Below are 27,167 nucleotides of genomic sequence, written 5' to 3' on the forward strand. Positions count from 1 at the left end.
CGTGGCATTGTTGGATTAAGTCAGAATCGGGGAACCTTGCAGCCCATTCGACCAGTGGAGCAGGCAAAGCTTGATTGCTCTGAGTTCCAGGACATTTATCAGTAAAGAGGACTCCTCTGTCGACCAGACTCCCTGGGCACAGAGATTGTCCAGCACTCCACCCCAACCCAACAGGCTGGCATCCATGGTAACCACCGTCCACAACAGCGGTAGAAAGGGCTTGCCCTGGCTCAGGGCAGGCGACAGAAGCCACCACGAGAGCATTGACCTCGTGAGTAGGCTCAAACATATCATTCTGTCAAAGGACTGGGGATCTTAGTTCCACTTGACAAGAATCTCCTTTTGCAAAGGCCTGGAATGAAATTAAGCAAATGGGACCTCCTCGAAGGTCGACACATTCAGCCCCAAGGTTCTCATGCAAGTCCGCAGAGATGAGAGATCCTTCTCTATCAGCAACCTGATCTCTCCCTGCAACGTCTGAAGTTTGTCCCCCGGAAGAAAGACCCTCGCAAGAGAGGAGTCTAAAGTCAGACCCAGGTAATTCAGTCGCACGGACAGGGTCAGCACAGATTTTTTGAAGTTGATGGTCCACCCGAACTCCTGAAGAGTCTGGAGTGAGAATTTGCTCTCAACAGGAGATCGTTCAGATATCCGAGGATCGCAATCCCTCTTTTGCGGAGCAAAGCCAACACCGGAGCCAAAACCTCAGTGAAGACTCTGGGAGCGGAGGCTAGACAAAACGGGTAATGCCAGAAATTGAAAATGCACCTCGGCCACTGCAAAATGGAGATACCTCAGTTTCCTTACCTTTTGAGAATTGGGGGAGAATAGTACTTTTACTCCCCGTTAAACCTTTAATCAACTCATCCAAGGAGTCTCCAAACAGACGTTCAAAAAGGGGCGATCTGTTAAAGCCTTCTAAGAAGCCTGGTCCGCCGACCAGCACTTCAGCCACACCATGTGGCGTATGGCAATCCCTACCGCTGACACTCTGGCAACCAGAGGGGCTGTGTCCAGGGTCGCATCACACAGGAACACCAGGGCCTGGCCCATCTGGTCCGAGAGCTCAATCAGAGTTGGGGAAAATATCTCAGTGGTCAAGTTACCCTTAAGCACTTTAACCCATTCTGTTACCGTCTGAGAAACCAGAACTGATGCAAAGACAGGTTTTAGAATTAAGCCTGCCAAAAGATGCAGGTGGCAGGAAAGGGGTTCCCCCTGTCTTCCCACCGGGTCCATAAACGCCGGGGAGTCTTTCACTGGCACCACAGTAGATTTGTTTAACCTGGAAACAGCATGATCCACCCTAGGTGACACAGTCCAGCGGTTCGAGACCGAGTCAGCAAAGGGATAACGAGGTTTAAAGCGCTTTAGCACCACTAGCACGTGCTTAATGCGCCGCCATTGCTCATTCACAATATTGTGAATGTCCTCGGGACAAGGGAACACCTGACCTGACTTCTGGCCTTTGCGGGAGCCAAAAACGACCCGCTTTCCTAACTGTGTGGGCTCATCATCCAATTTCAATGTTTCCCTTATTGAACGAATCAGTGCTTCCACCATAGCACGTTCCCGCGCTGCAGCCGAGGAGGACATATCCTCCTCACCATCCGACTGTGAGGACAGGGATTTCTCAGGAAGGGGGCTGTCCGAGGCGACCATATCAGGCTCTGAATCAGAGGACAGAGAAGACAGTGGCCATTTTTGGCTAGTTACATGTTTCATTACAAAAACCACCTTTGACGCCAGATTTTCCAGTGCTGCAGAAAAAGACATAAGAGGAGAAAACACTGCTTGGGACTCAATTTTGCAAGTTGTATAAAAAAAGGTGTATTGCCCCTTTAAATCGCGATCCGCACTGCTATATCGTAACAGGAGTCACCCTTAAATAGTGGCAGGAGCAGAGTGTGCCTGAGCAATGCCCAAAAGAAGACCCCTATACTGTATGACCTCACAGTGAAATCAGTGAAATCAGCAACTCTGCAGCATGGAGATTCCGCATGAAATGTCTCACAGGAAGTGACATAGAATCACAAGAGGCCGAAGACTGGCTATGTAGCTTAAGGCTACAACAAAATGGTGGCAATGAAAAAACACAGGAAGCTCAGGGAAAATGGCTGCTGTACCTTATACATAGAGAACCGATGCCCACACTCAAGATGGCGGCTGAAAACGCTGACATGCATTCAGGACCCAGACATGAGGCCGCCACAGGAATCTACCTAAAAAGACCCCACAGGACAAGGTAACAGTGTACACCCCCCCCCCCCCACGAATACAGCACACCCCATGCGGGGGCAGGGAGGGTAGGGTCTGGTCCTGATAGGCCTAGGGGATCTTTCAGGAAAAAGTCCTGTTATCCCCACATCACCCCCCCAGAGGCCGCTAGGGACATGAGGGGTTTAGTATTATTTACCATACCACAGACCGGGTGGGCTCAGCTCTGGGCAGACCACCTCCCACCCTGAGTGTGGGTGCTGCCAGCCAAGGGGTACGCTGCAACTCGTACCCCGGCATTCCAGGTCGATGTGTCCCGTTGAGACTTCCGCTCGCAGGCTTGTCCCCACCCACAGGGGCACCGTCGTGGTGAGGCCTAGTCGGACCATAACCTGCTTACGCTCATTGAATATCCAGTGCAAAACCACAGCCGGCTGACGCTTGTAGTTAACTAGGAGGATCCTCCTGACACTAGCTAGCGATAGTAAGTAAAGATAAATAAATATAAACATTCATAAAAAACTGAGACATAAGTCCCAGCAGGAAACCTAGGTCCTACTCCTTCACTAGGCAGCAAAAAATTTATTTGAGAGCACAGTGTGTGGGGGGTTATGCTGAGAAGGACAGCCTCTATAGGCGTGTCAGTGAATTTTTTCCACTGCCTAGTCTACTCCTGTAGATGGCACATAACCCAAGGGTAAAGTAGCATTGCTGCTGCCTCTGTCAATGGACGATAGAGAAAAATGTTTTACTATTCAAAGTTAAAACAACAAAGACAGAAGAGTTAATAGATGGAAAGATAAAAAAAAAAAAAGACTGAAGAGCCGCTTTAAATATTAACTGGTTTTCTAAGAGTATTATACAGCGAATTAAGCTAATTCAGGTACTAGAGAGCATGCGGCTTCCACCTTCCTGCCAACTGATAGGAACTATCATTTGAAGGCAGGGCAAGGGTCCTATATTATGTTAATATAAAACTTCAACCAGAAAGGCTCAAAACTTACACAGGCTAGTTTTCCTTCGGGTGAGGGAGGGGGGCATAGGGTGGCAAGAGAGCTATTCTTTCAGACTTTAAATTTGGGCCACAGCGAGGAAAGGAATGACAGCCAGCACTGATTCCGAGTCTGCAGCCATGCTTTAGCTACCTCAGATTTAGAAAAAGACATGAAAGCAAGTTAAAAAGCTGCAGTCCAGTGAGGGAACTCTGTCACTGCAACGTGCAACCAGATATCCTGGAACTGCAGCCAATCAGAAAGATCTGATACTGTCATGTGGCAGTGTCAGACCTTTATTGATCAGTTACACATTACAGTGTACACTCACTGAACTGTGGGACCACCACTGTTTAATTCACTTTGGCTGTCATTTTTCACACCACTGTACAGTGCAAGAGGCACATGGAAGTATGGAGGTGCAGATGTGTTTGAGTCTTTCCTCTCCCTATCACAGTATTCCTTAGGGCCTGCACAGCCACTATTTCAAGGCTGGTGTGAGCTAATATGTTTCTCTGGCTTTAGAAAGAGGACTACAAGGTAGGCTAACAGAGCACGGGCTCTAACTACATTTTATTATTTTCCCCACTATCAGGCTTTACCAGGGAACAGCCAGCGATCCACACAGGATGGTCTTATAGTACAGAGGCAAAAAAGGGCCATAGTATAGCCTTGCATGGCATTTTTAAAGCTTTGGATCGGTTTGTGAAGGTAGAAGGATGGAAACCTGGGGTGTGGTCAGGGTGGCTGTCATAATGTTAATGAAAACCTGTTTTTTCGTTTTATGTGCTCATTATAAATAATTCACAATGGTTTAAAGAGACAGTGTCATAACACATTAATGTAGCTGCTGTTACTGAACTCTCCTTTATGAATGATAGCTCCTTTGCTATCATTCTGATACTTTTAATTATTGCTGTCTCAGTAATTGATCTAGGACAAATATAGAGATAAGTAGTTCTGATACTTTTCTGACACCCATTTACAGAATACTCAGTGATTGAAATATACTAAATCAGACATAGCCAAACATCTAGCATTTCCAGAAGGAAGCCTACAATGGCAGTTTCTATACTTCTCTCATGACAGCCATGTCAGCTGAGTCCTAGCCCTATTTAGTTTCTCATAGACAAAAGAAGGCAATCACAGAGACAGAGACAGTGGCTGTCATTTTCACATCTTGCAGGCCAGCACTATCTGTCTCATCTCAGGAGTGGGATGCACTTTGGCAACTTCACTTTGGGTGCTAGAGAGCCAAGACTGCAGGACAAACATTGCAGTCAGGGATACGAGCACTAAGAAGGGGAAGCAAGGTGATATTTGATGTGGACCCTGAGTTGGCTGATCTGGTTGGAGCTACCTCTCTACTAGACCTAATGCAGCCTTAAGGGGACCGAGCTCTGGTGAGTGTGGGACCAGCAGGGGAGCACGGCTTGTGGAGCACTACCATTGTCACGGATAATCTTGAAGCACTTAGACGAGCACCTTGTCACTTTACTAGTGGAAGATTTTTTCACGGACCAGTTATTGTTCACATGTGCACATGAACTTTTTATAAACTTGTTCAGCATAGTGTAGAGCACCACCATCGACACCATTTTGAGCACTTTTGTATAGCACTAGTCACTTTATTTGTAATAGATTGTCTATGGCTCAAATATTGTTTACATTTTGAGTATACATAGATTTTTGTAGCCTTGTTTAGCATTTTAAAGGTACATATATCATCTTTACACAGGTTCATTTGGGTATAGATATTGGTTAGTACTGTATTCATCTATAGTAACTTGTATTAGTATTTAGCACCTTTCAGCACCAACAGCACTTTATATATATTTGCACTAGTGGTACAGCACTCTATTATCAGCATTTTATGAACTTTCAGCCATCAGTAATAGTATATCCAAAACATACTTAAAGGAACCACTTTTCTTTGAGGGATTTCCATTAACTCTAGCAGCGCCAAACCCAATAATTATTTTCATGTCCAAGTACTTTCCTTTTTAGGGATAGTAATTTGGTAGGCAGCAGCAGTAACATTCTTTCATTTCATTCCTATACATTGCACAGGATTGTTTATATTTCCTTTCCTTATATCACATTCATTACCTTTGGTGGGCATGTTAAATGCTGAGAAAATAAAAAATTTGATCTGCTTATTACAAGGACATAACAATTATCCTTGAAATTTTATAAGGCAGGAGAAGGGGAAAATATAGGGAGGTAAGTGTGGAAGTTTATCATCAAAAAGGTGCTATTTGTGCTCACCTAAAGTTTTGTTGCCCAACACACGGCCCGCTACCTCTCTTTGGGTGGCCTGCCACATCCTGAGCTGGGTTCACCACCTGTTGAGCACCCGTGGGAACTCTCCAGAGCTGCAGTGGGGTGCCAATTGCTAAAACTCTTTCTGCATTTTAGCACTCGGCATTAGACAAAAGACAGTACCTTAGGGCAGAGTGGTCTCCAACCAACAGTACAAGTATAATTCCAGTCTCATAGATGAGAGAGAGCGCACTAGTGATAACCACTGAGCACCAATGCTGGAAGGGATTATTGCAGTCACTGACACCAATCCTGAAGGTTTGACTGTGTCCACTGATACCAATGCAGGGGGTTCTTATTGTGATCACTGACACCAATACAGAGGTTTTTAGTTTTGTGTCCACTGACACAAATGATGGGAGTTATTATTATGTCCACTGACACCAATTCTGGGAATTTTTATTGCATTCACTGACATCAGTGCTATGTTGGGTACTGATTCCACTGACACCAGTGCTGGAGGGTATTATTGTGGTCACTGACACAAAATACTATGGGGGTATTTTATTGTGTCCCCTGACACCAATGCTGGCCGCTGTTTTTATTTTGGGGACACCAACAATGACATGTTTTTTAGTGTGCATTGTAGTACACTGCAAAAAAAGCAGTAGGACCTCTTTCTCAATCAAATATCAAAGCCCCCACTATACCTGATGCTCTTGTATTTGCCTGTTAAAAGCAGAGGACAGAGGTAAATGTCAGATTGTGGTGTTATTGGGGCAGAAGTCAACAGCTGTGTCATGGGAAAAACGGCTGTTTTAGTAGAAAAGAATAACCGAATGCCAAGCTGAGAAAATTTCTATTGAATGTAAAAGAATAATCACATGGTAATTACATTAATGCCTTTCAAAACAGATTACTCAGGTAACTAAGCCCTGATCGTTAAAGAAAATAGATTTCGATCAATACCAGCTAAATCATTAAGACAAATTATATATGTCAAAGATAGGGTTTAATCTATCAGAGTCAATGAGGAGTATAATTAGAGCTTACTGTATTACACAAATTCAGTGCCAAAACTTCTAGATGTTGCTATTTAGAATGAAAAAAGGACAGCCACATTACTAATCTGTGAATGATAGGTGAAATAATACATTTTACTAAACACTTCTAGGTAGCAGGGATAGCAGGTTGTCTAGTAACTATAAATAAGTGTACGTACTGCAACTTGAAGACATTAAACCATGAAATGCAATATCTAAAAAACACCACCCTCCACCCAAAACCATTCACTTAATTGGGATGGAAGGTAATGCGCAACCATGGATGGGCACATTTCCTGTGTGACTATGATGGGACTGCTAAGTGTCATGTACTTTAGTACTTTTTGTGGCTGCTCATCTTTTCGCTTATATTTGCATAGCCATACTTATTTAGTAAAGTCTGTAAGGATTTTTCACAATTGATTCTAAAACTGGTTAAAAAAGTTAAAAAAATTGTACAAAACAAGTCCAGATTAACCTAATGCATCACAACAATGTAAAGGTCAAACTGAAAGATCTCCTAGCAGTCTTTATCGCTCACTATGCACATGCTACTGCCCAGAGATAAGCCTTAAGCCTCGTACACACGCAACGATTGTTGGCTGACTGATCAGCCGTCTTTTGTCCAGTGTTGTTGTGTTGGTTGAAATGTGCTCTAGACTGCACACGAATTTTGTCGCCCAACAACAACCAACTTCAGAAGTGATGTCATGTGCTGGTTTACTTTCCGTGTGTTTTTTTCTTCTCTGAGCATGCCCAGTCTTGCTCATTTGATTTTTGTCTGCCGAAATCTGTACTGACTGATGGAAAATCGGCCATTCTGTTGACGGCCAACAAAAATTTTATAGCCTGCACACCAGATTTTGTTCGGCCGAAAAGTCGCAGTCGGTTGTCGGAAGCATCATACCAACAAGCCGACAATCGGCCGATCGGACGTTGGCCGAAAATTCACGGCCAACAATCGTTGCGTGTGTACGAGGCATTAGGCCTGGGTACTGGGGAAACATAACCATTATCTCCTATTATATGTTCTGGGTCCTTAAAACTTTACTGGTGGTGTATTACTTATTTAACCCAAATATTGCACGCAATATGGAAAATGTCAATTTCCTACAGGTTTATGCGGTACTTACTACAAAAATAAGAAACACTTGGTAAATATAACCTAAACCAAAGTTAATTCACTAAAAAAATGTATACAATAACATTTGTTAAATAAGTTGTGTTCTAGCCACATGCAATTTAACAAATACTAGCTGGTATTTAAGGAGCCGGTACACAGGCCTGGTATTGATTGGGGGAGAGGGTGCATGCCATTTTAAAAAAAACATTTTTTACAGTTGGCTTTGTAGTTTACATTCGGTTGTCAGTGAAAAAGTCACTGGTTGTTAGGACGCTGGTGGGAACTTTGGTAGGAATGCCATTGCTAAAATGTTTCAGTTCCCACTGCAACCAGTCTGCAGTCTGCAGTAAAAAAAAAACATGAAAAAAATCACAATAAATATAGCAAAAAAAGAACATTAACTTGTGCAGTATTTGAGATGCATTTTTTTTTGTGAATTACACATTCCTGATTTAGAAGAGCATGAGTTAACTCAAGTTTAACTCAAGTAATCATGTGATATTTAACCCTAAGGGAATTAACTCCATGTTCCCAGATTTCAGCCCAGAACCATCCATTGCTTTACAGAGCTGCAAGTAGCACTGGTCATGTGAAATTGTGGGCTGGCCCTTGGCAGTTAAAAAAACACTGACTTTTCTCAAGTGGGAAAGGGGTGGGTAGGTAGCTGCTAGCTTATATGGGAATGCAAAAGTATACCCTAAATAAGAGCCTGTAACAGTGCTGATCATAGTGGATAACCTGCAAGCAAAACTGACATTCTGTGCTACTTGTACCTGTGACAAGTAGAAGGGACATAGAGTGCATGGATTAGTCCTGTGAGCAGCACAGTCTATACACATATGGGAACCACAGAAAGCGCAGCAGGAGATTGTGACAATATTTTTGCTTACAGGGCATCTGGCTTGCAGTTGCGGTGCAGCCCTACTGTTCTCAATGGGCAAGTTTGATAGGCAGCGCCGCCTATCAAACTCTGCAGCTCGAGTTAAAATAGCTGCAGCAGCATCAAGAGTGCAGCCCTATCGGGCTGCATTATAACTATTCAGGTGGGTGTCAAAACTGCAGCCAAGCAGGCTGTATTTACCGCCCCCGGCTGACTGTGTGAATGAGCCATAAGTGCAAAAAAATACCTGCTGCCCCTACCAGAAATCCAGTGGAGTTGCATGTTCCTGGAATGCTGCAGTTATCTCAAGCAATTTTAGAAGCCTTGCCCAGTTAACCTCTATGAACTACACTACAGAACACCTCCCCCCTATGTTATGTATATAAAGCAAATTGGTGTTATGTTGCCCTAACTCATTTTCTGTACTAGAGTGATTACTTTGCCCCTCCATAGATACAGTGCAGAGAGTTATTATTGTCACCGTCCAACAGGAAGAGACGGTGCAGGAACGAACCCAAGCAGGATGATTAGGTAAATGATTAGAAAAAAAAAACAAAAACCCTGATAAAAAGAAAACGAATGCAGCCAGCACATCTAGGGCCTAGTAAGTAGTAACATATTACATTTTGTTCCAGGCTTTAGATACACTTTAAAACATGCTAATCAGTAATAACGAACGGCATATATTTTTACAGTACTTCCTGATGAGTGGACTTGAGGAAATGTCACTGCCCTCTGTCTTTCACAACCCATTCTGCATATTAAAACAGTTTATTGTAAGCCTCAACACAGCAATGCGGGCCTCTCCAAGACATTTTCACTTTCAAAGATGTGATAATTGCAGCTGGGAAGCATTGGCCTTGATTTTTTTACTTAACCTATTAAGAAGGGGCTTTTCATTTCAAGTGTAATTCAGAGAAGTGCAAATTGCTTCCTAAAGTGAGTTTTAGCTAATGCTAAAGAAGAAGATTCTCTCTTGTTCTGGCTCCGCCAAATGCAGCGTGATTTACTTGGAGATTCTGCTCGTTCTAGGATGATGCAAGCAATTCCCGGATCTAGCCATTAATTGTTTAATCAAACCTGACAAGAGTTCTTCACGCGACCTGCTCTCTGCATGAGAAACTGGTAGAGTTATAAGACAGGAAACCTTTTACGAGAAACAGCCAGATCAGCAGGCGTGAATTCGGCCTTGTAGGATTTAATCTTCCACCTTGATTGAACTCCTATTACTCCAAAGTCCTCTCATTCCACTGAGACTCCGCTTATTCCTTTTCCAGTACAATCTACCTCTCAGTTTCAATTACACCTCCACTTATATCTGTCTGCAGCCTTTAACCCCTTTGTATGCATCTGGCATGTGCTTCAGCTGACAGACTCTAGATGTCTGCTGACATTTAATATCTGTGATCAGTAAATATGAAATACCTAGCGATGAAGGAATGCAATTGTTAAAAATGCCTGTAGACAGAAATAAAAAATTGACATAAAGCAATACCACAGAACATCAGAACAAAACGACAAAGCTGTGACTTACGTGTGAACATTGTCAGAAACCACGGAATTGCGTATAGCTGGAAAAGAACAAAGACACAATCAGTCTGAACAATGATATCTGAAAACAACAGTTATAACCAGTATGCCACACTAAACGTTATAGTTATAATGCATGTGAGGTATGGGACAAACAGTGTCACTCAATCAGGACTTAAGCTGACCTGTCATGAACTGCCCTGCTGTGTAGTAGGCATTCTCCTATGTTGTAACTCAATCTTTGTATCTACCCGTTACTTTTATCTGTGCTTCTGCCCCAAACCAGCATTCTGGGTAAAATTTCAAAAACCTTTATTCTTCCTCACAGTAAGGCATGCACCCGTTCTGTTCATGACCCACAATGATTGGGTCTTGAAACTGGTCACTGAAGCACAAAATAGTGGAGGCAATAGATAAGGCACAGGAGAACACCTCTTACAGGACGAGGTAGGTGTTCTAACTGATGTGTTTTATATTTACTGAAGGAATCAATGAAAGAGGAGTTTACATAATGGTCAGACTGCTGCAAGATTATTTCTCCACCCAACATTATCCATTGTTGAGTGCCTGTTAGGCATTCTGCCATAACCAGCCAATGGTGGCTGCCATTAGAACAGAAAAAGAAGGGAAATTTCCATTGGGTACAGCAACTGTCTAAATGGGGATTTCCTCACATTAGAAATATATCCTTTCACTTTCTGTTGAGTCCACAGGAAAACCTCAATGAGACAGATGGCAAAAGAGCTGACAGTGGTTTTAACCCTTTCCACTTCTATTCAAAGTGAAAAATTAGGAATTCTGACTTAACTGCAAATTCCATATCTTGGAGTACAGTAAAGGAAACAGGCAAAGCATTCATAGACTTAGAATTATAGGCATGTACCCTAAGGTGACTAGACAATGGCTAAGATGTAAAAAGACATTCTTCCTGGGTACCTCCTCTATAACCCTACCCCACTCCACTCCATGAGTCCTTAGTTTTGTAGTAAGCAATGCAGAGTAACCAAAGAATTGAAGGGAGGGAATGCCTGTGTCCTGTCCTTCAAGGCATGGAATTTACAGGTAAGTGAAAACTTCTCTTATTCTAATCACACAGTGCAGGACAAAGGCAAAGTTTTAATATGCCCTCAGGCATCCCCAAGCAATGAATAATAAGGGTGTGCAAAAACTGTGCCAACAGGCCTGACAACAAACATTACTGGAACCTTAGAAATCCACAGGGTAGAAACTTGAGAAGGTATGAACACAGCTGGGCTACTGCTATGGATACTTCTGATTAAGACACCGGAAATAAAAAAGAACCCTGCATATGCAGAAACAGATTCACAGGCAACAATCACTGTGTTTAGAGATAAGAAAGGGGGTGGTTTTAGATGGTATTAAAAAATAGCAAAAAGAATAAGGTCACATTTTATATGTCATCAATTATTCCCATGCTTAACAATTGAGAAACTAAAAACTTGATGTGACCCACCTCCTTCTGAGCTGACTGACTCTTGGTGCCCCCCAGATGTTTGATATAGGCCACAGCCGTGGCACTGTCAGATTGTACCCTGACGGGGCAACCCCGAAGTCTGGGAGTCCAGTACCTTAATGCCCGACAAACCGCTCGGATTTCCAGGATACTAATGGGGAAGCCCCTTTCTAACCAAGACCATTTCCCTTGGACAGTGGCTTCCTCCAGAACTGCTCCCCAGCCGGAGAGACTGGCATCTGGGTGAGAGGATGGCCACAAAGTTAGAGGGGCTTTTAAACTAGGCGATGGGGGGGAGGGTACAGATGTAGAATTAGCCAGTGGAAAGCAAGATTCAGAGGGCAGAAATGGGGGCATTAACGGTAGGGTGTTCGGAGCTCCTAAACCCAGGGTGGGTATGGGGAAAAAAAATCACAAGAGCAGCCTAAAAACATTAAATGAGGATATATGTAACCGGTCAAAATTACGAGGCTTGTATACCAATGCCAGAAGCCTGGCTAACAAGATGGGAGAGCTGGAGCTACTGATGTTTGAGGAGGACTTAGATTTTGTGGGGATAACAGAGACTTGGTTTGACAGCTCTCATGACTGGATGGCGACCATTCAGGGGTATTCCCTTTATCGCAGAGATAGAGAAGGTAAAAAAGGGGGAGGGGTATGTCTGTATATTAAGAACAGTGTACAGGTAAATATGAGGGATGATATTAACAATGGAGCTATGGACGAGGCAGAATCCCTATGGGTAGAACTTCAAAAGGGAAGGCACTGTGGGGAAGGTAATATTGGGCGTATATGCTATAGGCCCCCCAAACCAAAGGGAGGAGGGGAGGCGGACCTCCTTTTACAGATAGGATTGGCAGAAAGGATGGGAAATGTCATTATAACGGGGGACTTTAATTATCCAGATATAGACTGGGCAGAAGGAACCGCGCATTCAGCCAAGGCTCGGCAGTTCCTAAATGTTTTGCAGGACAATTTCATGGGTCAGATGGTGAACGCACTGACAAGAAACAATGCGGTACTTGACCTACTGATTACCAACAATACAGACCTGCTCACGGATATAGAAATACGGGACAACTTAGGAAACAGTGACCATAAGTCAATTAGTTTCAGTATTAATTATAGTAATAGGAAACACAAGGGCAATATAAGAACACTGAATTTCAAAAGAGCCAATTTCCCAAAACTGCGCTCTCTGCTAGAAAATATCAAATGGGATAGAACCCTGGGAACAAAGAACATGGAGGAAAAATGGGAGTGGTTCAAGAGCATACTTAACAAAGGGATTGACCAGTGCATTCCAAAGGGAAATAAATTTAAAAGAGCAAAACTAAACCCTGGGTGGCTAAACTCCAACATAAAAATGCATATTAATGCTAAAGGAAAGGCCTTCAAAAATACAAGGCTGAGGGGGTCATTGGCAGCATTCAAGCATTACAAAGAGTGTAATAAGAAATGTAAAGATGAAATCAGGGCGGCTAAAATAGAACACGAGAGACATATAGCGGAAGAGAGTAAAAAGAACCCCAAAAAATTCTTTAAGTATATAAACAGTAAGAAAGAGAGGCCAGAACACATTGGCCCCATAAAAGACGATAAGGGAGTTTTGGCCACAGAGGACAGGGAAAAGGCAGTAGTGTTAAATAATTTCTTCTCTTCAGTCTTCACAAAAGAATTAGGGGGCTACACGAACCCAGCTTGTAAGGCCAAACTAAACAACACACCTCAGGAAATACCGCCATAGCTAGCAGAAGATAGACTTAGAACTAAACTAGAGAAACTTAACATAAATAAATCACCGGGACCGGATGGCTTGCACCCAAGGGTTCTCAAGGAGCTCAGCCAGGTGATTGCCAGACCATTATTCTTGATCTTTAAGGATAGTTTACAGACGGTATGGTGCCAGCTGATTGGAAAAAAGCCAATGTGGTACCAATATTTAAAAAGGGGCCGAGATATATCCCGGGTAACTATAGGCCGGTCAGCCTAACATCAGTAGTCTGCAAGATTTTTGAGGGGATGTTAAGGGACCACATACAAAAATTTAGTAATGAAAACTGTATTATTAGTAGTAATCAGCATGGATTCATGAAAAATCGTTCTTGCCAGACCAATCTATTAACCTTCTATGATGAAGTGAGCTGCCACCTAGATAAAGGTAAGCCTGTGGATGTGGTGTATCTGGACTTTGCAAAGGCCTTTGACACCGTTCCCCACAAACGCTTACTGTTTAAACTAAGGAAGGTAGGTATGGACCATAAGGTGAGTACCTGGATAGAGAACTGGCTCCAGGGGAGGTTGCAAAGGGCGGTGATTAATGGGGAGTACTCGGATTGGGTGGGTGTGGAAAGCAGGGTCCCACTGGGTTCTGTCCTGGGGCCAATCCTGTTTAATTTATTCATAAATGATCTAGAGGAGGGGATATCGAGTAAAATCTCGGTATTTGCAGGTGATACTAAACTAAGCATGCCAATATCTTCTGGGCAGGATGTGGAAACCTTACAAGCGGACCTGAACAAAATAATGGGGTGGGCAACTACAGGGCAGATGAGGTTTAATGTTCAAAAAAAATGTAAAGTAATGCACTTGGGTGCCAGAAACCAGAAAGCAAGCTACTCATTATGGGGGGGACCTCTGGGTGAGTCTAGGATGGAAAAGGACCTGGGGGTACTGGTAGACAACAGGCTTGGCAGTGGCATGCAATGCCAAGCCGCTGCAAGCAAAGCCAACAGAATACTGGGATGTATAAAAAAGGGGATTCACTCCAGAAATAAAGAGATTATTCTCCCACTCTACAAGACTCTGGTCCGGCCACATCTGGAGTATGCTGTCCAGTTCTGGGCACCGGTCCTCATGAAGGATGTGCTGGAACTGGAGAAAGTCCAGAGAAGGGCAACAAAAATAATTAGGGGAATGGAGGACAGCAGCTATGAGGAAAGACTACAAGCACTGAACCTATTCTCTCTGGAGAAGAGACGATTGAGGGGGGATATGATATCAATGTACAAATACTGTACTGGCAACCCTAGCATATAGAAAAACCTATTCAGAGAAAGGGAATACAATAAGACACGTGGCCACTCACTAAAACTAGAGGAAAGGCGGTTTAACCTTAAAATACGCTCTTACTTCACTGCTCTTACTTCACTGTAAGTGCAGTAAGGATGTGGAATTCTCTTCCGCAGCAGTCGTATCAGTCCTATCAGCAGGGAGCATTGATAGTTTTAAAAAACTATTAGATGGGCACCTTAAAGACCACAACATACAGGGGTATACAATGCACGGTTAACAGAAAACACACACACACACATCATAGGTTGAACTGGATGGACTGATGTCTTTTTTCAACCTCAATAACTATGTAACTATATAATCTGCAGTCACCACCTTCCAGACTACTGGAAAAAAAGGATTTCCCGCTCTCTAAATTCCTGGCCATCAACCTAGACGCTGACGTACCTTCGGTACTAGAGACATGCGGCAATCGAGGATCTTTTTGCTCCAGGTTGACAGAATGTTGTTTTGTAAAGGTCTGGCATGGAATTGGGCATAAGGAACTGCTTCGAATGAGGACACCATCTTCCCTGGCAAACACATACAAAGACGTACAGAAGGATTATTTTTCCCTGTTACGATCCAAACTAGATGCTTCAGGGCTATGACCTTTCTTGGTGGCAAAAACACCTTTGCCTGTACTGTGTCCACAAGGAAACCCAGAAACTCTAGACTCTGAACCAGCTGCAACACTGACTTTGCCAAATTCAGAATCCAACCCAGACGTTCTAAGAACTGAACTGCCTAGAACACATTCTGGCTTACAGTAGAAGCTGACAGGTTTTTAAGTAATAGATAGTCCAGGTATCCTACCACTGCTATCCCTTGAGACCTTAGAATAGCCGATACTGGAAATAGGACTTTTGTGAGCACCCGTGGAGCCAAGGCTAGCCCAAAGGGCAAGTCCACGAACTGAAAATGACGTTCTTCCACCACAAAGCGCAAAAACCTTTGATGGGCCTGAAAAATTGGATCGTGAAGGTATGCATCCTTAATGTCTAGGGATGCTAGAAATTCTCCTCCTTGCAGAGAGGCCATGACTGAGTGAAATGACATTCGGAATGTGCGAATATTTAAGAATTGGTTCAGAGCTTTGAGATCCAGAATAGGTCACACATCTCCATTTGGCTTGGGGACTACAAAAAAGTTTGAATAAAAACCCCTGAATTTCTAGTCGTCTGTAACTTCTGTAATCACTGCTTGAGACCTCAGATGGTCCAGAACCAGAAAGAAGGATCTTCTTTTTAGAGAATCTGCAGGAATGTTTGACCTTACAAACCGAGAATGAGGAAACTCTAGTTTGTACCCCTGTGAGACTGTGGAAATAACTCAGTTGTCCTGAATCATTTCCACCCATACCTCCGAGAACTGTACCAGCTTTCCCCCCACCTGAGTGGGGGCGTTCCTTCACAAGGTAGATATAGAGCTAGGCTTGGTAGGCCTCTGGGCCCAGGGTTTCTTCTGCCCTTGACCTGAAGGCTTGGCTCTAGATCCAGACGGCTGAGGCCGTCGAAACTGCCTGGGATTAGAAGTACTGGGAACCTGAGTGATCAACACCTTAAAAGGAGGACGTTTATTTCTCCTCTTAACTGGTAGAAGAGCACTCCCCCCCCCCCCCCGAAATCTTTTGGATATATTTGTCCAGATGGTCACCAAATAGGTGCTCCCCATGAAACGGAAAGCCAGCTAGCAATTTTTTACACGGTAATTCCGAAGACCAACCTTCTAGCCAGAGGATTCTGTGCAAATAAACTGACAGAAGAGCAAACCATGATATTTGCTGTATGGAGTCCTTAATAGGGATGATTGAATGGTTCGGGTTAACCATCGGTTCGACCCGAACATTGGCTGTTCGAGGTTCGGCCGAATTTAGAACTTTTTGCTGAAAAGGTTCGGAATTCGGCAACCAGAACCGACCAAAATGCAATGGTTCAGGAAATGGGCTTTAAAAGCCCTTGATTGGACCAGAACCATCAGTAAAAGCCAATTGAGGGGGCAGGAGAATGCTAGGAATGTGACTGGAGTGACTAGGGGGTCCATAGGCCAATCATTAGTGAATACGCCCCCCAGTATATAAGATAGCCCCCGCCAAATTCCTAGCATTGTTATACAGGGACATGGAAGAGAGTGGAAGCAGTTCTGTGACTTCTGTTACAAAGTGTCATTTAGCCATTTTTAGTGTGAGGAAAGGGATATCTAGTGTAGTTCGGGTGCTATTTTCCACTATAGTTAGCTTTAATTATTCAGTTTCTGTAGGGAAAGTGTTAAGTGTAAGGGGACCGTAGTGTAGTGTAGGGTTAACTGACTGTGACTGCTATGGAAGGGTGACAAAACCCTTCCATATCAGGGTTACCGCTATAGAGAAAAGATTGTTTCTCTTGTGTCACATTCAGTGCACTAATATGGCTTCGCTCCTGTCAGCATTCTTTTTGCTGCAGGCGTTGATAGTGCTTTTTTGAGGACATGTTTGGAGTCAGGCATGACATCTGAACATGTGTATAGGGGTATATATACACACACATATCTGTATATATACACCTGCACATATATAGGTGTGAAAGGAGCAGAACTCTATACTTTTGCTAATGAAATAATTTGCACTAATATGGCTCCGCTCCTAACACACCTATATATGTGTAAGTGTAAAATACATATAAGTGTGTGTGTATATATATACCCCTATACAGAAGTTCAGATGTTTTGCTTGCCTCTAAAGAACCCAAAAAAATGCCCAAAAAAATGCCAGCGCCAAAAAAAAATGCCCAGGTTTGTTCTTGCAGGCGTTTTTTTGGGCATTTTTTTTGGGTTCTTTGGAGGAAGGCAAAACATCTGAACTTCTGTATAGGGGTATATATATACACACACACTTATATGTATTTTACACTTACACATATATAGGTGTGTTAGGAGCGGAGCCATATTAGTGCAAATTATTTCATTAGCAAAAGTATAGTGTTCTGCTACTTTCACACCTATATATGTGTATGGGTATATATACATATAGGTATGTGTGTGTATATATACCCCTACACAGAAGTTCTGATGTTTTGCCTGCCTCCAATAACCCCCAAAAAATGCCCAAAAAAATGCTTGATACTAAACCGGCAAGGTGTGGAAAGAGCGGAGCCATATCCCTGTTCTATAAGTGACAAAGTGCAAACAATCTTTTTTTTTTATGGTTCTGGACATGCTACAGAGCTGAAACTTCACAGGTACACCTTTTAGACCCCCCAGACACTAAATCCAAAGTCAAAATCAAAAAATCTAATTTTTTTTTAATTTTTCTCAATAATTGGCTCTCTATCAAAAATGACAATTTTTAGGAACTTTTTTTTTGTGTGATTCATAGTCCCTGGGGCATGACCCAGAACCCTAGGAACTTTTTAGGGGCATTTATTGGGTTTTAGGGCTTAAAATTGTGTTTTTTGATTACCGAAGTTCGGGTCCCATTGACTTCAATGGGGTTCTGAAATCCGGGCCGAACTTTCGGGAAGTTCGGATGTTCTAGCCGAACCGAACTTTTGAAAAGTTCGATCATCCCTAGTCCTTAAGAGCATTTACTGCAAAACACGAAGCCCTAGGAAAATCTGCTAAATCTTAGCAGACTCTCCCTGAGAAGGAACACACCTGGACACCCGTTTAATACGATCTTTTAAAAATTGACAAACTCCTCTAACCGCCACTGCCGTTTGTATTGCAGACCCTGCAATAGCAAAGGAAGCTTTTAGTAAAGATTCCAATTTCTTATCAGCTGGATCTTTAAAAGCCTAGGCATTATCTACAGGACAGGTACATTTCTGTTTACAGAAGAAATAGCAGCATCCACTGTAGGCATACTGCATTTTCTTGTGCATTTTTCCTCCATAGGATACAACAAAAAAAACCTTTTAGGAGGAAAAAAAAAACCTATCAGGATGATCCCAATCAGCATATACTATCTGCCCTAAAAGCAGATGTAAGGGAAAAGCCTGAGAATTTTGAGGAGGGCATAACGAGCCTAGGAAAAAGAGACTTCAGAAATCTCTAAGGGAGGTAATTTAAATCCATCCCGGACCATTTCAGTGAGAGACTGAATTAACAATCTCTGGGATTGAGAAGCCGAGAATGGCTCCTCAGACCCTGACTCCCCAGAAGTGGAATCCTCTGCTTTGCCTTCTTCTAAGCCATTTACAGCTACTTCTTCCACATCCTCTGCCCAATCCTGAACTCAAACAGGAGGGGGGCTCTGGTGAGGGGGATCTATCATGTTTCCTCCCTCCTTGTGACACTAAAGCAATCATGCCAGCAATTTTCCCCTCAAGGCCAGCTAAAGCTGATGCTAAATCGTCCTTAGTGACATAGGCTGAGAAAGAAGCACTAGATGTTGCTACTATGCCTGACAACAGTAATGGCTCAGATTTGCCAGTAGCCCCTGGCCCCTCAGGGGAGGTTAACACAGAGGATGCAGGGCTAGGTTCTTCCAATCCTGATGGTGGCACACTTGTGCCCATTCACGCTGTGCCCCCCCCACTCCTTTTCCGGGAGGACATTGCTCGAGACAAACTTATCACACACAGCACAGTTACCCCAAAGTCACAGAACCTGTCAGTGCCTGTAAACATCCACCCATAGTGACTCACGCACCCAGCTGCAGCTGCTCTGTGTCCCATCCAGCTTCTGGCAGAAGCTTACCTGCTGGGAACACTCCTCAAATGCTGTGCCATCTCTGCCCATTACTGCGCAAGTGCGGCATGCTACATGCATGTCCACATGCCACGTGCATGCCAATGTGTCACAGACATGCCCCCTCCTGGCTCCACATTCACGCTCGTTCATGTAAATAGGCTGAACTTGGAGGGCGTGGCCGGGATGTGAGACTGAGAGGACGTGCGGCGCTGGAGCTCCGATCCTGATCTCATCCTTTTGCCTCATTGAGCTACCTGTTTATCCTCGGCACCCCCTTTCACCACCCTGGGTCCCCCCAAGAAGACGAGCGGCAAGCAGCGGGCACCTCCGCTATCGCCTGGGCGGCTTAGATCCTCGGTTACGCCCGCTTCTTCTCCCTGTCCCCCGGGACGCTCGGCGGCCATCTTGGTCACGAGGCCTTCTCCCTCCAACATGTCGGCCAGTACTCAGACGGAGGCAGGCCCAAGCCAGCAGCGGGATCCCTCTCCATCGGATATCCTGGAGGCGATACAGGCCTGCAAGGACACCCTTACGGTCAAAATAGACTACCTGGCCACGGATATTAGCCTGACCAGGCACGATCTGGACAAATTCCGCTCGCGGGTGTCTGAAGCGGAGGACCGCATCTCCCGCCTGGAGGACAACACCAGGGAGGACTCCAGGGACCTCCATGCCCTGCAAATACAGGTTAAGGCTCTCCAGGACAGGGCGATTGACACCGAAAACCGCCTGCGAAGAAACAACATCCGCATCTTGGGGCTGCCGGAGCGTGCGGAGGGCCCCAGGCCTGCGGAATTTGCTGAGACCTTTCTGCCGCAGCTGCTGGACCTCCCCGCTATGCCACCGACCTTTGTGGTGGAAAGGGCCCACAGGGTCCCCGCGGTTCCTCCGATGCCCGGAGCACCCCCAAGGCCTTTCCTGCTGCGCCTTCTCAACTACCGGGACCGAGACCGTCTCTTGGCAGCAGCACGAACCAAGAAGGAACTCCGCTATGAGGGCGCCCGCATTATGCTGTTCCCGGATTATTCCCCTGAGGTGCAACAGAAACACCGCCAGTTCACTGACATCCGCAAGCGTCTCCGCGATCTGGGTATCAAGTACAGTCTCCTCTACCCCAGCAGACTCCGAGTGATCGACGGGGATCGCACCAGATTTTTTGATACTCCTGACCTGGCGGCCTCCTGGCTGGACGTTCGCTGACCTGGATCCCCCCCGCACCTAAGCTGCGCAAGTATACCCCCTTTCTACTGTTGACCCCCCCCCCCCCTACTTCATATGACTTTTATGATTTGGATTGCCCTCTTTTGGTCCTGCTCCCTATCATCCTGCCGTTATTCTCTCCCCCCCCCTTCTTATTTTTCTCTCCTGGACCCCCCTCCTCCCTGTATGTGCCTTATGAACTGCCGCTGCTCATCTCTGACTGTTCACTGTAGCTCACTGTATGGAGCTGAACCAGCTGCCGAGCTGCACACTGCAATATAAAATCCCCCGCTGGTCTATTCGTTTTGCTGTGGTGGGATTTTCCTTTTTCGCCTTTGCTGGACGTTTCTTCTATGCTGCCCACCCCGGCTCCCCCCTGTTTGGTGGAGCCGGTGTGCCCCCCCTACTGCTGAGGCTGATGCTTTTAGCCTAACAGCGGTTCTGGACTCGGTGTTGTTTTTTTTTTGGGTACAAGCTTTCCCTGGCTCCCCCCGGGGGGACTAGTTGGTCCGCCCTGTTTTTTTTGGGGGGAATGCTGGGGCTTAGCAGGATAGGCACTCCGTGCCTGGGTGTTTTTGTTCTGTTTACATGTGTAACTGTGTTCCCTGTTCTGCAGTTGTGTTTACGGTGCTTGGGTTCGCCTGCTCTTGCTGCTCCTCAGATGCTGATAATGGTTCCCACGGGGTCCTCTCCCATTTCCTTCCAGTATAGTTGTCATGGCCTCACGTGACCTGCAAACCTTCTCCGTCCTCTCCTGGAATGTTCGGGGCCTAAATTCAAAATTTAAACGTGCTCTCATGTTTCAATACTTAAATTCCCACAAACCGTCGATTGTAATTTTACAGGAAACGCATCTGATGGGCAGCAAGCTGTTGTCCCTCAAGAAACCTTGGGTGCACAAGTCGTTCCATGCTTCCTACTCCAGTTACGCAAGGGGGGTCTCGATTTTAATTCGAAAGTCCCTTCCCTGTGAGGTGGAGGCGGTCCATACGGACCCTCTGGGCCGTTATGTTGTGCTAGTTCTCACTATGTGGCACCGTAGGTATGTGATAGTGGGCCTGTATGTACCCCCGCCCTTTAAGCCTGATGTGTTGTATTCTATCTTGGACAGGGTTTCCCCGTACTGCCCTGCCAGGTTGCTTTGGATGGGGGATTTCAACGCCATTCTCTCCCCGTCCCTGGACAGGCCGTCCGCCCCTAAATCCTTTTCGGAGGATCTATTGCGCTGGTCGGAGGCCGCAGGGTTGACGGAGGTCTGGCGTTGGAAACACCCCGATCAGAGGGGTTACTCCTGCTTTTCGGCTTCTTACAAGACTTCCTCCAGAATTGACCTGGCTTTCGCCAATACGGCGGTGTTATCTGATGTGGTGTCGGCACGGTATTTGCCGGCAGGGCTGTCTGATCACTGCCCCTTGGAGCTTACCTTGCGTTCTACTGCGGCCCGGTGTGGCTCTATGTGGCGCTTGGGCTCCCAATGGGTGGACCACCCGGACGTCTCCTCTCAGATCCCACCGCTTCTGCAGGAGTATTGGAAGAATAACGCAGAGACGTCCACGCCGGAGTGGTTTGGGACGCCTTCAAGGCTTACACCAGGGGCCACTATATGTCTACCATTAAGGCGGTCAAGGTCCAGCATTCAGCTACGCTGACCCGTCTGGAGGAGGAGGTGGAGGGCGCCAGTGCCACGTATGGCCTGGACCCTTCGACCGCCAACTTCGAGACGTTGCAGGCGAAGAAAAGGGACTTGCATCTAAATATGTCGGAGATTACGAGGTTGGCGATGTACCACTCCCGACAGTCCTTTTTCGAACAGGGGGACAGGAATGGTAGGTTTCTGGCGTTGATTTCTCAACATGACTCACCCCAGACGGTGGTTCCGGAGCTCACCTCTCCCACAGGGGAGGCCCTTACCTCTCCCGAGGACATACTGGAAGCCTTTAGATCTTACTATAGCACACTCTACACTACCACCCTTCCCCCAGACTTTAGCCCGACTGACTTACACTCCCTCCTGGACCCAGTGGCCCTAGGCTGGCTCTCGGATCGGGAGAGAGATTGGCTGGTGCGCCCAGTCACGACTGACGAGGTTTTGGCCATAATTTCGTCCACACCAGGTGGCAAGGCCCCGGGCCCGGACGGTCTGCCCATAGAATTTTATAAGACACACTCGGGACTTCTAGCCCCGCTGCTGGCCGTGACCTTTACCAGGTGCCTCGAGGAGGGGTCCTTGCCCCCCTCGATGGCGGAAGCACATATCATCCTCATTTACAAGCCCCCTAAGGACCCCAAGCTTTGCGCCTCTTACAGGCCTATCGCGCTACTCAACAATGACTTGAAAATTCTGACCAAGCTGCTAGCTACTAGACTCCAGCCCTTACTCCCCTCGATAGTGGATCAGGACCAAACAGGCTTTATGGCTCATAGGTCCACGGATGTTAACCTTCGCAGACTGTATACCAACCTACAAGCACAACATCTTAACGTAGGGACTAGAGTAGTGGCCTTAACTTGACATAGAAAAGGCATTCGACTCAGTGGAGTGGCCTTTCCTGTGGGAGACTCTCCGGAGAATGGGGTTCCCCCTAATCTTCATCCGTTGGTTGCAAACCATTTACAGGGCACCGGTGGCGGCTGTTCGCTTGGGTGGACAGTTGTCCTCTAGGTTCAATCTATCTAGTGGCACGCGACAGGGCTGCCCCCTCTCTCCGGCCTTGTTTGCCATGGAGCCGGTGGCGGAGGCCCTCCGCATTTCCCCGCAAGTCAGGGGCCTGCGGATTGCCGGGTTGGAGGAGAGGGTAGCCCTGTATGCAGACGACCTCCTACTGTTCTTGAATGATGCTGACTCTTCCCTCCGGGGGGCGCTGCACGTTCTGGACACCTTCTCCAGAGTGACCGGGTTGAGGGTCAACTGGTCTAAGTCGCAACTGTTGGCGATTGACCAGGGGGCCAGGCACTTGGCACCGCCGGATGTTCAGTTGCAATGGGTGGAGGACATGGTGTACCTGGGAGTACGGGTGTCTCGGGATGTTGACGCCTTTATTTCACTTAATCTGGACCCGGTGGTCAACGCAGTTAGGGCAAGATTGAAGGCATGGGAGAACCTACCCCTTCCCCTTTTAGGTCGCATTAATCTAGTGAAGATGAAGGTATTGCCTAAATTTACGTACCTCTTTCGCCACTCCCCGCAGTGGATACCCAAGTCCTTTTTCACGGCACTAAATAGACTTTTTTCCTCTTTCTTGTGGGGGTCGCGCCCGCCTAGGTACAAATTTTCCACACTTATGCGCCCCCTTTCCCAGGGGGGACTGGCGTTTCCGGATTGCCACAAATACTTCCTAGCATCTCAACTGGTCACGGCCGTTTGGTGGCTAAATCCTGATCTATACAACTCGGCGGTTGCGGTGGAGGCGGCGGTGCTCGGATCTGTGGAGGCACTCACTCACTTGCTGTTTAGGGGCCCCAAGGCCCCGCACGGGCTCACTGCCTCCATGTCCACGGTGCTGCGAGCCTGGAAACTCGGGCTGCGGCTCGAGGGTTATCCGGGCACGGCGGTCTCCCCCAACGCGCCTTTGTGGCACAATCCTGATTTGCCGCATCTCTATTCCCTTCCTGACCCGGTGGTGTGGACTAAATTCAACATCAAGAAACTCTCGGATGTGTCGCATGATCTCACCTTCCCTCTATTGTCCCATTTTGTCGATACGTTTAATGTCCCGCCATCCCTAGTGTTCAGATACCTGCAGTTCTCTCATGCCTTCAAAGCCCAGTTCCCGCCCGGTGGTGCTCAGGTGGTGCAATCGGACCTGGAACGGGTTCTGCGACATGACTGCTCGGAGCGAGCGGTGTCGGCTCTGTATGCCCACCTTCTCCGAGTCCACTCTCCGGAGCTCTCTGGCCTCCATGATCGTTGGGCCCGGGATGTTCCGGACTTGGACTCGGAGGATTGGATTAATGTGTGGGAGGTCCCCTTTAAGATGCTGGTCTCTCTCAGGGACAGACTCATCCAATTTAAGATAGTCCATAGAGCCTATCTCACCCCATATCGTCTCCACAAGATGCATGCATCTCACTCCCCGGAGTGCTGGCGGTGTGGCCAGTCTCCGGGAGATTTCTTCCACGTATTCTGGACCTGCCCCCATCTCTCTGACTTTTGGTCCGGGGTGCTTCAATTGATTGAAAAAGTTTCTCAGGTTAAACTTGATCCCAGCCCCAGAGTCTGCATTCTGGGTTTGCTTGATGACCTAGTGCCCCGGGTGGCTGATCGGACGTTGCTGGGTCTTTTGCTTTATTATGCTAGGAAATCTATTGTTTTGCATTGGCGACGGCGATCGCCACCCACGGTACTGCAATGGAAGATACTGGTGAACTCGGTACTTCCTCTTTACAAGGACACGTATACACATAGAGGCTGCCCGAAGAAGCATGACAGGAAGAAGTGGCTCGCCGATCCCTCTACGGCTGCGAGCGGCTGATGCGGGCCTCGTCCCGTCGCCCTAGGGCGGCCGGGGGTGCCCGCGTCGGTCTTATTTGAGGTATTGCCCTCTTGTGCCTATGTCACATGCCTTGTCACGAGATGGCCCCCTGGGCGGAAGTCGGGTTTCATGGGAGGGAAGTGTTTGCCTTTTATGATGTCTTTGCTGCTAATGTTTTTCCATTTGGACCCCTGCGTGGGTACCGTGCCTTAATGCCTGTACTGCCTAGTTGTTCGGGTCAGTGTGGACCCTGGCACCGTAGTTTGTTTTTGTTGTTTTGTTTTATTTTCTCTGTTGAAAACTCAATAAAAAAGATTTTTAAAAAAAAAAAATAGGCTGAACTTGCGTGCACGATCTCCCACCGCAGGGATTGACACCAAAGGTGCTCCCTGAACTTGAGCCACAGGGGGTAAGCAGATGCGCGGGCGGTATGTACAAAATCCCGCTGCTCGCCAAGCATCAGGGGGGTTGAGAGCAGAAAAGGCATCCAAGGTATGCAGGTCACAGCTGACTATACCTACTGCCTCTAGTTGAGACATAAAACATGGCACCTGGTATCTGTTAAATTAGAAGGTAATAGTGCATGATAATTAAAGTTAAACCATTCCCACCGCAGGATTCTGCCTATAACTAGAATCCTAACTTCACCCATCACGGCGGGTTCTGTCACTTGTCGACCTTCAAGGACTGGGCCACTCCCTTGGACCTGTAGGGCACCCTGCCGGAATGCCTTTGGAGTTAGTCTTACCAAGAGTCTGGATCCCAGGGTCCAGCACCCAAGAGGGTCATATTACAGGCAATACCTTGTTCCCTTTACCGAGGCTCAGATACCATCCTTTTAGTCTTCCACTTTCAGATGGATCTGATTGCCAATCCCCTTGGATCCAGAGATCCTAACAGGGATTGTAGCATAATCTTTTTTCTTCTTCTTTAAAAATATTAAGAGTTTCTTCAACCATGACCATCACCTCTAAGACACGGGTGAAAAAACTGGGGTACTTCCTGTATGGGTGGAGTTATATAGAGGGGGACTTTCTGTCCTTTTGGTTGCCAGTGTGCATTCACCTATAAGTGGCGTATAACCCAGATAGTAATTATTATGGCTGCTCTGTGTCCCGTGATGTACGCTAAAGAAAAAAGGAAAAATCCTGAGGACTCACAAGATTGGGGTTAGTGTGGAGTGAAATGGAGTAGGGTTATAGAGGAGGCAAACAAGAAAACTGCTAATAGTGACCTTTTTTACATTTGCACTACTCTTTGCAATGGTTTCATGGGTAAGCAAAACTATATACAGTATGTGAAAATTACATATACAGTATTACACATGAACAAAACAGAGATTCTATTATAAAAGAGGAATAACTTTTTTTAACGCGCCTTGCAGTAGCTTGGTAGGACTGAAGAGAATTTTGAAGGAAAGGAGGCCTGCTTACTAGAGTATACTGTGCAGAAAAAACATGGAGAAATGATCAATGTGATGTAGGTGCTTCAAGCATCTTGTGGCTCTGGACAAGGGCCTTGGAGAGCCCTTGTCATTTAACAGGAGCAGGAAGTTTTTTCTTTCGGATGGTGCTAAATTTAAAAGCAAAAGCCTCACTTACCCACTGTTATTGCAAGGGATTCAGTGAGTTCAAGAGGAAAGAAAGCCATTATGCACGAAGAAAATGAGGGATGGGTAATTAAATTATTTTTTGTGTGTGTTTTTTTAGGCAGGAGTTCAGCAAGTAAAGTCAACATAAATATGGTCAAGTTCATATGGCAAAATTTGCCTCACAATACTGTGTGCTATCTGTCTAAATATTTTAAAGAATAGAGGTGAGAACCCAGTCAGCACTGCTTAACAGCACATATACATGTGTGAGAGTCAGCTGGAAAAGAAGGCAATACGTCTTCTGCCCGACAAGGCACAAAGGTCAGCATATAAAATATTTTTCATAATTTCAGCATTTTCCTTTCCATAAACAATATTTTATTCACTTGCAAGATGTGTTTGAATTTGCTAGCACATTTGACTTCTTCAGGAATAAACAATTACCTAGCAAAGCCCACTAACTCCTTGCACATCATTACCTTCTCCACTTCTAGGAGTATTTCATTTCAACCTGTGCTAGCCTAGCCACTCTGCCTCTCCCATTCATTACATACATTTTTATGTAGATTCTGTGGGAGAAGCAAAGAGGAATACCTGACCTAAACAACCTGACAATTTTTTTTTCTTTTGGGACATTGTTAGATCTGTGCACTTGAGTTCC

The 27,167-nt window shown here is 45.9% G+C and overlaps 1 protein-coding gene across 1 annotated transcript in view; it reads right to left on the reverse strand.

The window, feature by feature from the left end:
- Window positions 1-27,167, reverse strand: part of TBCK (TBC1 domain containing kinase) — a 554,412-nt gene that overhangs the window by 244,151 nt on the left and 283,094 nt on the right. Inside the window, exon 21 of the mRNA XM_082256928.1 lies at window positions 10,052-10,088. Coding sequence (XP_082113054.1) covers window positions 10,052-10,088 — 37 coding nt within the window. The remainder of the gene's footprint in view (window positions 1-10,051; window positions 10,089-27,167) is intronic.

This window comes from Pelophylax lessonae, assembly GCF_965119305.1.
Source record: "Pelophylax lessonae genome assembly, chromosome: 1".
Taxonomy (NCBI): Eukaryota; Metazoa; Chordata; class Amphibia; order Anura; family Ranidae; genus Pelophylax; species Pelophylax lessonae.